We start from the raw sequence: 14,977 nt of genomic DNA, 5'->3' as shown, positions 1-14,977 counted from the left end.
TATGTCATTATCAAACAAGAGCTGTTTGAAAACAGCAAAACTTGACTCTGGCAGCCTATAAGACCTAAAAGCTTAACAAGTTTACTTTTCTAACTGGGACTCTTGGATTTGTTAAAAACAATTCCTATGAATACCCATAAAATGATTGCATATCCATAACAACATATGTTGCGGAAATCAATGTTAAGGAAAAGTAAAGTACAAATTGGCCCTTTTAGAGTATTGAAATTCTCAAAATTATAATTATTCACTCTTAAAATTCCTGTCATTACCAAAATCGATAAAACCGAAATCAATGTCAATTGTTATGGATAACAACAATCAATTCGCAACTTGCACCAAAACTTACAACGCTGATGTCGACACTGATGCCGACGCCGACGCTGACGCCAAGGTGCTTCCATTAGTCCTTCTCTATTCGAGAGTTCAAATAAAAAAACCCGACTACCGTTAAGCCCATTATGCCTAACTATGTACACATATCATCGTGCCGAACTCTTAACCTACAAATGTATGTCATTATAATAACGAATGTCATTTATAGCTTGGTTATGCCGAACTGAGTATCCGTCATTAGGGAGATGATCATCCTTTAGATATACGAATATTGTCACGCGGAACTCTGATTATATATCATTTTAACAATAAATGCACTAATTATATATCATTATAGCAATAAATTCATTGATAAACTATCATTATTCTAATTATATATCATTATAGCAATAAATGCATTGATAAACAATTTAATTATGTCGAACTCTAAAAATGTCAATAGAGTAAAGAAAGTAATTTTGCCGAACTGAGTAAGTCATTATGGTAACGAGTATTTAAAAAAATGAGTACCTGATCAACAGACGAAAACCTAGGCATAATCATTACAAAAACCGACAGGTTTATAATATAACATGTTATTACGCCGGATTAAGTACTCCCTTAATGTCATTTTCATGTGCATTATAAAAAATGTGTACATTTTGACGTCATTACTACGAAGTCATGTTTTTTTATCATTCATTTGTGTGTTTTTTGCTTGGTCAAAGTGAGCAGGCGAATAGAACATCAGTGTCATCCTTACGTTAAAGAGTATACATTTATCCATCTAATCACAGGGTCATGTATAGTTTCTACATGAAAAAATAGCCAGAAATACATATAAAATGTATTTCTGGCTATTTTTTTCATATAGAAACGATACATGACCCTGTGATCTAATGATCGTCAAATACCCCAATTCTTTACACCTCATCAGATTAGTGTCCTTTATATTATACTGAATATTCATTATGCCAAATCATTATGAATCTGTATTATATACGTAACAATACGTCACGTGTTATTTTTCCATTGGTTACCATTGTAAGTATATACCTACCATTATTTCAATGGCTAGCTGGTTCATAAGGATCACTAGGCCTCGACCATCTATTGCCATGGTAACCAGAAGTGGCAGCGCCCTCTGACGGCACCTTTCGGCTGACCATGAACCCAATTAACGTGACGAGGCGAGGCACAAAACGGAACAGGTGAATTTGTGAGATTGTTTCGTGGAATTACAATAATCCTCCTTCAATTCTCAGAGATTTCTCAATGTTATCTTATTACTAGGCACACATTATACAGACGTCATCTTAATGAAGCACATATTTCGTTGACGTCATTATGATTAAAACTGGTATCATAGGTATAAGGTAATAAAGGCACAAGTTTCAGTGACGTCACGTTATTGTGGAATATTCTTTACGTTGTTGTAGCACATAATTAAAAAAAAATTATCATATACTTGAAGAAAACATGTCATGACGTCATTTGTCATGGAAACACTCAATTTAATAACATGTCATCGACAAATATGTCATGTTGTCATTTCACCGAAAAATCATTAATTGGCATCACACGACAACTTCGTGACATCCAAGTACAGAATCGCAAAATCCAACGACGTCATGATATAAGCACAAAATCAAATCATATCCTCTTATAACACAACATAATTCCATAACTATTTTGTCAATATTCCAATAAATCATTATCCACAACAATTGTCTTCAATTTCTCCACACGTATCATTTTGATCAGAATTACACATGTGATATTCCAATATTGTGCACGCGCCCTTGCGCGAGACTCTTAGACAAATAAGCGTAATTTTCATAAGTTTTCCTGTTTATTGTCTGATATGTACACAGGCGCGTGCACGTCTCGCGCTGTTTGAGTAGGAGTACGAGACTATCCTACAATAGCGAGGAGGGGATAAAGTGAAACTACCCCATGAAACCCCCTCCTGATGAAATGCAGCACCTGTTCCTAGATTGCAGTGATGGTACTGCACGGAAGAGATAGAGATAGATTCCTCTGGAGTTTGTTCCACATGTATGTGTGTTACTATCCCCGTAAATGTGTTCGCGGGTAAAGTACTTCAGTATGTTTTTCACCATTCAACTAATTACGGTTGAATTCGCCAACTGCTCTGCTGTATGGGGACGTCTTGTGTATAAGATAAACTTGCAGACGGAGACATCAGTATCTGCCAAGCCCGACGGTGTTTTATTGAAAGTTTTCTATCGTACATTATTGTGTGTATTCTTTTTACTGCACAAATTGATCTTATGCGAACATTTGGCTAACATACAGTTATACTGCAGTTACAGTCGTAATCTTCAAAGTGACTCAAGTGTGTCAATGTGATAATAATTATGTACGTTTTTATTAAATTCAAGGAGCTCGTTATTTTTATGTGCATGAAAACGGAGCTCTCGATGGGGGTGGGGGGTGGGGGGGGGGGGGGGGGGACTGACCGAATCACTCTTTTATTTCTTGAAAATTGACATTCTCAGCTCCCAAACCTATTCGAAGTCTAAAACAGTCAAATACACAAAGGAGGGGGAAATCAGGAGAGAGAAAAAAGAAACAAACAAATAATGGCACAATATATGTTTTGCTCTAACTCTCTACCGTCTTCTATCTGATTATCAAAAAAATACAAATCCGTCCATGTAATGGGTTACGCTCTGGTGACCTTTATAATTCATTTACTTCATTAATCAAAGCATATTCTCTGGTTTTTCTCTGGATACTCCGGGTTTCCTCCACTATCAAAGCTGGTACGTCCTAACATGACCGTGGCTGTTAATAGGACGTGGCTGAAATTAACAAACCAAACCAAAGTATTTCCTATCAGGCATACTAGCTGAAAAGGACATTTCGTCACAAAATGCATCATGTAACCTTCTGTTTGTTTAACTAGGGCGACATGACTCCGAACATAAGAGCAATCCATTTTCATTAGTCGTGTCGCTATATACAAACAGGATGTATAGTATTTATAATATAGATCCAACTTTATATACAAATATATCCAATCTATGTGATATCCACTAGCTTCACGAGTATAATTAAAACACATCCCTTTCTCATCCGTACATGTTATACACATGCGAGGTACCGTTGAGATTTCTCAACGGCGTTTCTCATTTCCTAAGCATGTACTATATCAAATTCAGATCGACATTTGCCAAGCTGATATAATTGTTATGTATCTATAATTGACTAAGGGACTGTAAACCCCTATTTAATAGCCCTAGCCTTTCGTGATACTAACAACAACTGTCTTTAAATACATCCCGAATATAAGATTTAGAACTCACGCTTCTCCAGTTTCTACATAATTATGATCGAGTCGTTATTTTCAGACTTGATATTGATACTGTCCCTTTAAACTATAGAAATTCAAAAGTGATATTCCTTATCAGATCAAGCTGTGTAAACCGGATATATTTAATGGTTTATATCAGGAACAGTTATTGATAGAACACCAAACATTCGTGTAAAAGCGTTTTCTTCATGTTATGGCACTGAAGAAGGTGTTATATGGTCGCACAATGAAAGTTTACAGTATTAAAAAGTCTATTTTTTCTGGACTTATACTGTTATCCACATTATTTTCGTGTGATTCACATTTTCTCGAGTACAAATTCATATGTTTCACGAAGATATAAATTCGGATCTTTATGTATCAGAGTTACTTCCCTTTGTTGCCTTCGTCCGGATGAAACGAAGGGAAGTAACCCTGATTAATCGCAAATATGTTGAAAGAATGAAGACGCGAACTTTTACATACACGAAAATGGAGTGATTTACAGTAATAGCAAGACAGACATCTGACGAAGGCAAAAATAATCTGTAAAATAATTTGATGTCAGGGATAGCGGAAACTCAAGAGTAGAAGAATACATACTCGTAACTGAAGTGTTTTTTTAAGTAATTTGCGTGCACGTGCATCCGAATCGATTTTTACGCTATCTATGAAGACGGTGGACATAAAATGCCAGTAACGTTGATGAGTTAACAAATTTTGCGATATAACCGAGGGGTACATGTTGTTTACTGCCAACAACAACATTCCAGGGGGTAACATGATATTATTGTTTTTATTGTGGATAATATAATGCATTTTTTTTATTAGTAGCATTAGGAATATGTTACTGTCCATTTCAGCCGTTTCATCGCTGATCATTAATTACTATTTTGGTTTTAACAATATGGCTACAAATTAATACAGTAAGTAATATTGATGTATGATAAATTATTGGAGTTTACAACTAGAGTTAGGATATAGACAATTGTCAATACCCGGGCTCATGTTATCTGTTGTACATCATGTTGCATGATCAGTGTTAAAATGAAACCCACTTTGGTAAAGGCTGCTCTATATAAAAGCGTATGTACCAACATTTGAGACTACGCATATATGCCCTAAAATATCCAATAACTTCCGTAGAAACAAAGGACATCTTTATATCTCAGCACGGATGCTTTTACTTGCATTGTCAGCTTTAATGATGTACAATGTGTTTTGAAGTAAGTGAGAGAAAAAAAAACCCGTGTAGTATCCGGAGAATAACCACCGATCTACGACCAGTATCCAGTAACAGGGGCTTTGAGTAATTTGCAACCTGGCGGTGGAGGGCTAGATTGGTCACCAGACCCTAAGCTTTCTCAGCAGATTTCTTTACTAGATTATCTCTCCTTAGTTTAAAAACGGACGTGCAGTATAGAGAGAAAAAAAAAAAAAAAAAAAAAAAAAAAAAGCAAAATTTCAGTGATTTTCCCCCTCAATATTCTAGAGACTGGTGGCGAGTCTGACCACTGTGGCCAATACGTCTATAAACATATAAGAGATGACTCATTTGTGATGTGTGAAAAATTGATATAAGATATTTTTCACCTATAAGTACCACTAATGATCAATGTTAATGGACTATGGTATATACATAGGTAAGGTGTTCTGTTATCTGTATACAGGTGTGTTATATCTAGCTTCACCCACATTACACTCCGAGATTTATCAAGGCACGTGTTATGTAATTAATTGCTTAAAATAGTGTTACCGTCCACTCTATATATATAAGATATAAAATGGGATAAACATACAAATATGACAACATCCCATTAGGGGTCACATTATTATGACCTTTATACTCAATGCTCTTCAGCTTAAATTTCGTCACAGCATTGCATATATTATGCATGCATTTACGCAGCTTGTCATTATAGCAATGACTTTTCAGACGAAATGTCTGCATATAAATTCAAGTGCGTTTCAGGTCAATTTTTTTTATGTGTCTAATTGACATGAAGATATGTTGTGTGTACCATCCTCGATACTCCAGGGGTTACTTTCACTGAAGCTATCATCCACATGAGTGTTACTTAACCCTTGGGGTATCGAGGATGTCTGTATACGATGTTGACAATGCACAAAATCGCGAGGTATTCTATCCACGAAATATACCAACTTTACTGTAATATCATGACATAAGTAAACCACAGGCGTTTGGCTATATAGACATTTTTCTCTCTATATAGGCGTAATACTGTTTCACAGTATTACAAATGTATATAGAAAAAATGTCTATAAAGCCAAACGCCTGTGGGTAAACCGGTTACTGATCAAGTGTACCCTAAATATAAACAAAATCATAGGGATGTGGGAATTCGTTACAGTTTATATAATTATGGACCCACCAGAGTGCTCATAGACCATTTTTAGACATGCTACGGTCTAGATTAAAAATCGGTAAAAATCTTATTCTATATTGTAATAAACACATACTATGGACACTCTGGTGGTTCCATAATTATATAAACTGTAACTAATTTTCAGATCTATGTGAATAAAATTAAAGCAGTTAGAGACTTGGATGACCTAACAAAACTTTAAACATCGTGCTACAATGCTTCCCTTTAGACTGATCTATCTGTTTATTCATGATATTAGGGTGCGCTGCCGACATTTAAACAAACACCCAGATAGTCACTTGAGTCAATCACCACACGAAACGTCCGAGTATGTTTTCATTCATACTTTGTCAAAGTTCACATGAAAAATGCCACACCTGTATTTTTTCAAACCACGCTGTCTTCCATGTTACTGATTAGTATTTTCTATCGGAGTTTACATTCATGTAAGTTTTGACATACCTGTTCCTTTTCATATGTTATTAAATCCCCCCCCCCCTTTCATAAATACTCGCCTTTTTGATGTTACCCATAACAGAACAGAAAATCTTTCAGACAAAATATTTGACCTCTTTCAATCCTCCCGATGGTGTAGGGACGATACTACCTTTCTGATTTAACTACAGAATCAATCATGCGTGTCCTACCTTAAGAGGGATATACTCGGCCCGGGGGTTGTCCATGACGGGGAAATACTCGGCCTGGGGGTGGTCCATGGCGGGGCTACACTTTCCCCGAGGATGGTCCACGAGATGTCCGACCTTGGTGTGATATATATATATATATAACTATAGAGAAGGATATCTTAACCTGTTCAGGTAATTTAAACAACTAGAACTAACATGTTGTTGTCACGGAATTAAATCTCCCAAATTAAACTTATTGTTAGTTATCGCGCCGTGGTTAAAGGAGCTGGATTGCCGCTATGTAGAATATCCAGGTGATTTATATTATAATGTCCTTCATGGTTTTGTCACGATTTTATTAATGAGGTGACGAAAATGACACAATTTTCTATGTGAACATGTAAGCATTTCTTATAGTGGGAAGACGCTCAAGTGTCTGATGTATACACGGAATACACAGGGGTCTGATAAACACGGCAAACATAGGGATCTGATAAACACACGGCAAACACAGGGATCTGATAAACACACGACATACACAGGGAACTGATAAACACACGATATACACAGGGATCTGATAAACACGGCAAACACAGGGGTCTGATGACAACATGACATATACAGGGTTCTGATGACAACAAGACATACACGGGGTTCTGATGACAACATGACGTACACGGGGTTCTGATGACAGCAAGGCATACACGGGGTTCTGAAGACAACACGACATACACGGGGTTCTGATGACAACATGACATACACAGGGGTCTGATGACAACATGACATACACAGGGTTCTGATGACAACATGACATACACAGGGGTCTAATGACAACATGACATACACAGGGGTCTAATGACAACATGACATACACAGGTGTCTAATGACAACATGACAAACACAGGGCTATTGTGTGAACAAAACTACACAGGAATACGGATGGCCACACAAAACACAGGTGTCTAATGACAACATGATAAACAGATGGCATACACAGGGGTCTGATAGACACTGACATACACAGGGGTCTGGTAGACACTGACATACACAGGGGTCTGATAGACACTGACATACACAGGGGTCTGATGACACTGACATACACAGGGGTCTGATAGACACTGACATACACAGGGGTCTGATGGACACTGACATACACAGGGGTCTGATGGACACTGACATACACTGGGGTCTGATAGACACTGACATAAACTGGGGTCTGATAGACACTGACATACACAGGGTCTGATGGACACTGACATACACGGGTCTGATGGACACTGACATACACAGATCTGATGGACACTGACATACACAGGGGTCTGATGGACACTGACATACACAGGGTCTGATGGACACTGACATACATACACAGGGGTCTGATGGACACTGACATACACAGGGGTCTGATGGACACTGACATACACAGGGGTCTGATGGACACTGACATACACAGGGGTCTGATAGACACTGACATACACAGGGGTCTGATGGACACTGACATACACAGGGTCTGATAGGACACTGACATACACAGGGGTCTGATAGAACACTGACATACACAGGGGTCTGATGGACACTGACATACACAGAGGTCTGATGGACACTGACATACACAGGGGTCTGATGGACACTGACATACATAGGGGTCTGATGGACACTGACATACACAGGGGTCTGATAGACACTGACATACACAAGTGTTTGATAGAGCGATCAGTTAAGGGCCAATTCTAAGTACGACAACAAAAATACACTGAATAAGTTTATTTGAATAATGATTAAAATGTTGATAAAATCTACATTCACATTTATCTTTACTCGTTTATTCATACAAAAAGAAAACATCTTATCTATAAAGCAATGCACTTTAACAAGAAAACATACACAATTAAATCTTTTGTTGGTTTGCTCGAGAACATTCTATCCAGTATTTGGAGAAACTATATTATTCGGCTTTTTATTTTATTGTTTTGCTTATATATTAGGCCAAAAAAAAAGCTTAAAGTGAACAGTCGGGCAAGGATGGCTTAAGTCGGTAAAAATGGTGTTAATGTATCCAGTATAATTTCTTATGAAATAGAAAAATAAAATCTCTCTTGAAAATCTGTCTGCGTACAAAGAAATTAGTTTAAAGAATAGGAATCCTAAAACGTCCTCCCGGCTGACTATGTCCGTGGTTACATTTCCACGCAGCCTCGCTTTCAATGCTTTCAACTTTTCTTTATTTCAATGGTCAGAACTGGGAAAAGTAAGCAGAACTTGACCGTCGTATTAATATGTGAGAACTTTTTGAAGGCCTATCAACGCATTTAGACTGGTTTTCTTTCCCCGACTATTCACTTTAATAATATAGGCAGGTTTAGCGGACTAACTGTGACCTTGACACCAGACTTTCTCATTTTCTCGGAAATAAATTCCTTATCCAGGTAACTAACTGTCTATCAGAATGTCTGCCTGTTGGGTCAGGGTGAAAGGAAACTCGGACTAAGAGAACAGTGTTGCCTTAAACTTCTCTGACTAAGATGGGAAGTCGGTAAAAGGGAGAATACTCTTACATATTGTAGATCATTACTTGATCAAAGAGTTGCTTCCCTTTGATACCAAACGGAAATTTATATTCGATACACTTTAACATAAAATTCGTTGAGGTTGATTTGATGTTACGATCAATTTTATGGAGCCATTTCTCTTCCATCGAAGATAACAGCTTGTCACAGCAAACATTTACACCCAAATATTTAATCAATACATGTCGGACATTCCTGTGTTTTGAAATAAGTGAAGAGAAAAAAAAACCCGTGTAGTATCCGGAGAATAACCACCGCTCTACGACCAGTATCCAGTAACAGGGGCTTTGAGTAATTTGCAACCTGGCGGTGGAGGGCTAGATTGGCCACCAGACCCTAAGCTTTCTCAGCAGATTTCTTAACTAGATTATCTCCCCTTAGTTTAAAAACGGACGTGCAGTATAGGGACAAAAAAAAAAAAAAAAAAAAAAAAAGCAAAATTTCAGTGATTTTCCCCCTCAATATTCTAGAGACTGGTGGCGAGTCTGACCACTGTGGCCAATACGTCTATAAACATATAAGAGATGACTCATTTGTGATGTGTGAAAAATTGATATAAGATATTTTTCACCTATTAGTACCACTAATGATCAATGTAAATGGACTATGGTATATACGTAGGTAAGGTGTTCTGTTATCTGTATACAGGTGTGTTATATCTAGCTTCACCCACATTACACTCCAGGATTTATCAAGGCACGTGTTATGTAATTAATTGCTTAAAATAGTGTTACCGTCCACTCTATATCTATATATAAGATATAAAATGGGATAAAAATACAAATATGACAACATCCCATTAGGGGTCACATTATTATGACCTTTATACTCAATGCTCTTCAGCTTAAATTTCGTCACAGCATTGCATATATTATGCATGCATTTACGCAGCTAGTCATTATAGCAATGACTTTTCAGACGAAATGTCTGCATATAAATTCAAGTGCGTTTCAGGTCAATTTTTCTATGTGTCTAATTGACATGAAGATATGTTGTGTGTACCATCCTCGATACTCCAGGGGTTACTTTCACTGAAGCTATCATCCACATGAGTGTTACTTAACCCTTGGGGTATCGAGGATGTCTGTATACGATGTTGACAATGCACAAAATCGCGAGGTATTCTATCCACGAAATATACCAACTTTACTGTAATATCATGACATAAGTAAACCACAGGCGTTTGGCTATATAGACATTTTTCTCTCTATATAGGCGTAATACTGTTTCACAGTATTACAAATGTATATAGAAAAAATGTCTATAAAGCCAAACGCCTGTGGGTAAACCGGTTACTGATCAAGTGTACCCTAAATATAAACAAAATCATAGGGATGTGGGAATTCGTTACAGTTTATATAATTATGGACCCACCAGAGTGCTCATAGACCATTTTTAGACATGCTACGGTCTAGATTAAAAATCGGTAAAAATCTTATTCTATATTGTAATAAACACATACTATGGACACTCTGGTGGTTCCATAATTATATAAACTGTAACTAATTTTCAGATCTATGTGAATAAAATTAAAGCAGTTAGAGACTTGGATGACCTAACAAAACTTTAAACATCGTGCTACAATGCTTCCCTTTAGACTGATCTATCTGTTTATTCATGATATTAGGGTGCGCTGCCGACATTTAAACAAACACCCAGATAGTCACTTGAGTCAATCACCACACGAAACGTCAGAGTATGTTTTCATTCATACTTTGTCAAAGTTCACATGAAAAATGCCACACCTGTATTTTTTCAAACCACGCTGTCTTCCATGTTACTGATTAGTATTTTCTATCGGAGTTTACATTCATGTAAGTTTTGACATACCTGTTCCTTTTCATATGTTATTAAATCCCCCCCCCCTTTCAAAAATACTCGCCTTTTTTATGTTACCCATAACAGAACAGAAAATCTTTCAGACAAAATATTTGACCTCTTTCAATCCTCCCGATGGTGTAGGGACGATACTACCTTTCTGATTTAACTACAGAATCAATCATGCGTTTCCTACCTTAAGAGGGATATACTCGGCCCGGGGGTTGTCCATGACGGGGAAATACTCGGCCTGGGAGTGGTCCATGGCGGGGCTACACTTTCCCCGAGGATGGTCCACGAGATGTCCGACCTTGGTGTGATATATATATATATATATAAACCTATAGAGAAGGATATCTTAACCTGTTCAGGTAATTTAAACAACTAGAACTAACATGTTGTTGTCACGGAATTAAATCTCCCAAATTAAACTTATTGTTAGTTATCGCGCCGTGGTTAAAGGAGCTGGATTGCCGCTATGTAGAATGTCCAGGTGATTTATATTATAATGTCCTTCATGGTTTTGTCACGATTTTATTAATGAGGTGACGAAAATGACACAATTTTCTATGTGAACATGTAAGCATTTCTTATAGTGGGAAGACGCTCAAGTGTCTGATGTATACACGGAATACACAGGGGTCTGATAAACACGGCAAACATAGGGATCTGATAAACACACGGCAAACACAGGGATCTGATAAACACACGACATACACAGGGAACTGATAAACACACGATATACACAGGGATCTGATAAACACGGCAAACACAGGGGTCTGATGACAACATGACATATACAGGGTTCTGATGACAACAAGACATACACGGGGTTCTGATGACAACATGACGTACACGGGGTTCTGATGACAACAAGGCATACACGGGGTTCTGAAGACAACACGACATACACGGGGTTCTGATGACAACATGACATACACAGGGGTCTGATGACAACATGACATACACAGGGTTCTGATGACAACATGACATACACAGGGGTCTAATGACAACATGACATACACAGGGGTCTAATGACAACATGACATACACAGGTGTCTAATGACAACATGACAAACACAGGGCTATTGTGTGAACAAAACTACACAGGATACGGATGGCCACACAAAACACAGGTGTCTAATGACAACATGATAAACAGATGGCATACACAGGGGTCTGATAGACACTGACATACACAGGGGTCTGGTAGACACTGACATACACAGGGGTCTGATAGACACTGACATACACAGGGGTCTGATGGACACTGACATACACAGGGGTCTGATAGACACTGACATACACAGGGGTCTGATGGACACTGACATACACAGGGGTCTGATGGACACTGACATACACTGGGGTCTGATAGACACTTACATAAACTGGGGTCTGATAGACACTGACATACACAGGGGTCTGATGGACACTGACATACACAGGAGTCTGATGGACACTGACATACACAGGGGTCTGATGGACACTGACATACACAGAGGTCTGATGGACACTGACATACACAGGGGTCTGATGGACACTGACATACACAGGGGTCTGATGGACACTGACATACACAGGGGTCTGATAGACACTGACATACACAGGGGTCTGATGGACACTGATATACACAGGGGTCTGATAGACACTGACATACACAGGGGTCTGATGGACACTGACATACACAGGAGTCTGATGGACACTGACATACACAGGGGTCTGATAGAAACTGACATACACAGGGGTCTGATGGACACTGACATACACAGATGTCTGATGGACACTGACATACACAGGGGTCTGATGGACACTGACATACACAGGGGTCTGATGGACACTGACATACACAGGGGTCTGATAGACACTGACATACACAAGTGTTTGATAGAGCGATCAGTTAAGGGCCAATTCTAAGTACGACAACAAAAATACACTGAATAAGTTTATTTGAATAATGATTAAAATGTTGATAAAATCTACATTCACATTTATCTTTACTCGTTTATTCATACAAAAAGAAAACATCTTATCTATAAAGCAATGCACTTTAACAAGAAAACATACACAATTAAATCTTTTGTTGGTTTGCTCGAGAACATTCTATCCAGTATTTGGAGAAACTATATTATTCGGCTTTTTATTTTATTGTTTTGCTTATATATTAGGCCAAAAAAAAAGCTTAAAGTGAACAGTCGGGCAAGGATGGCTTAAGTCGGTAAAAATGGTGTTAATGTATCCAGTATAATTTCTTATGAAATAGAAAAATAAAATCTCTCTTGAAAATCTGTCTGCGTACAAAGAAATTAGTTTAAAGAATAGGAATCCTAAAACGTCCTCCCGGCTGACTATGTCCGTGGTTACATTTCCACGCAGCCTCGCTTTCAATGCTTTCAACTTTTCTTTATTTCAATGGTCAGAACTGGGAAAAGTAAGCAGAACTTGACCGTCGTATTAATATGTGAGAACTTTTTGAAGGCCTATCAACGCATTTAGACTGGTTTTCTTTCCCCGACTATTCACTTTAATAATATAGGCAGGTTTAGCGGACTAACTGTGACCTTGACACCAGACTTTCTCATTTTCTCGGAAATAAATTCCTTTATCCAGGTAACTAACTGTCTATCAGAATGTCTGCCTGTTGGGTCAGGGTGAAAGGAAACTCGGACTAAGAGAACAGTGTGCCTTAAACTTCTCTGACTAAGATGGGAAGTCGGTAGAAGGGAGAATACTCTTACATATTGTTTAATTATTACTTGATCATAAGAGTTGCTTCCCTTTGATACCAAACGGAAATAAGTAAAATACATTCGATACCGTCGACTTTAACCATAAAATTCATAACCAAAATATGTTGAGGTTGATTTGATGTTACGATCAATGATTTATGGAGCCATTTCTCTTCCATCGAAGATAACAGCTTGGAGCACAGCAAACATTTACACCCAAATATTTAATCAATACATGTCGGACATTCCTAGTAGTTTACAAATATTTTATCTACATGAAAATAGAGAGAGAGCAGGGTTATCGGTTTTCTTATTTACCATTGACGGAGAAAATATTGTTTCAAGTCTGATTACCATATCTTTACCACATGATTTGTAGCCTGGAATAATTCTATAAACTTTTAATTTGTAAAGTTGGTATTTTAATGCGTTTCCTCTCTTTGAATTACGATACAGATAAAACAGTAAAAGTACATACAAGTTGTTTAGGCAAAAAATTGAATTTAAAATCTCAAAAATATAATTTGTGATGTTTTTTTTCTTCTTCATTCCAATGAATTCTAAATTTGTATTACATTAAATATTTGAAAATTCATTTTTTTCTACAGTACTGTAAGGTAATTTTTCTATCAAACGTAACAACAAAGTATCAAAATGCATATTTGCATCACAGTGACATGAGAATATCTAAGAGACATGAAAATTTGGCCAATGTCACCATTGTAGGGAAGCCCTTTGGTTTCAAATTAGATATGAAAAATAAAAAAAATATTTTAATCACTTTAGTGTTAAACAAATCTTTTAACAATAAGGGGCATGGATGTATTAAGCAATACTTCGTAAAGTCGTTAACCGAGGGCAATATAATCTTTCGGCACAATCCTCGGTTAATATATTCTCGGGTTAATAAAACCATATATCCATCACACCAAATGTCTGTAATTGTATACGATGTTTTGCATTGTTCTTTATAAGATAATAGACCGTAGTAATTGTTGTTTTATATATTGGTATCGTAATGTCACAAATAGTTTTATTCATCATTAATATCACTTACAGAAAGGAGAAGATTCACTTCCCATTTTTATCGCCATCAATCACACGTGGAAAAGTAAATCAATATAAATATACATATATCCTCATTTCCTTACAGACTGTCGATCGGGAAATTCATCGTTAGTGTACTTTTGTATCAGAAACATATATACATAGAGATTGG

The 14,977-nt window shown here is 37.3% G+C and overlaps 1 protein-coding gene across 2 annotated transcripts in view; it reads right to left on the bottom strand.

The window, feature by feature from the left end:
- The window catches only part of LOC138331406 (potassium voltage-gated channel protein Shaw-like), a 42,370-nt gene extending 35,453 nt beyond the window's left edge, over positions 1 to 6,917 (bottom strand). Inside the window, exon 1 of one of the 2 annotated variants that reach the window (XM_069278999.1) lies at positions 6,669 to 6,917. In XM_069278999.1, the coding sequence (XP_069135100.1) occupies positions 6,669 to 6,737 (69 nt within the window). In that variant the 5' untranslated portion in view covers positions 6,738 to 6,917. Of the gene's footprint in view, positions 1 to 1,375; positions 2,274 to 6,668 lie in introns of those variants that run through there. The other variant, XM_069279000.1, reaches the window with a different exon arrangement.
- Between the last annotated feature and the right edge of the window lie 8,060 nt (positions 6,918 to 14,977).

This window comes from Argopecten irradians, chromosome 9 (assembly GCF_041381155.1).
Source record: "Argopecten irradians isolate NY chromosome 9, Ai_NY, whole genome shotgun sequence".
NCBI lineage: Eukaryota > Metazoa > Mollusca > Bivalvia > Pectinida > Pectinidae > Argopecten > Argopecten irradians.
Note: the sequence above shows the minus strand (reverse complement) of the source record. Positions and strands in the feature narration are given on the sequence as shown.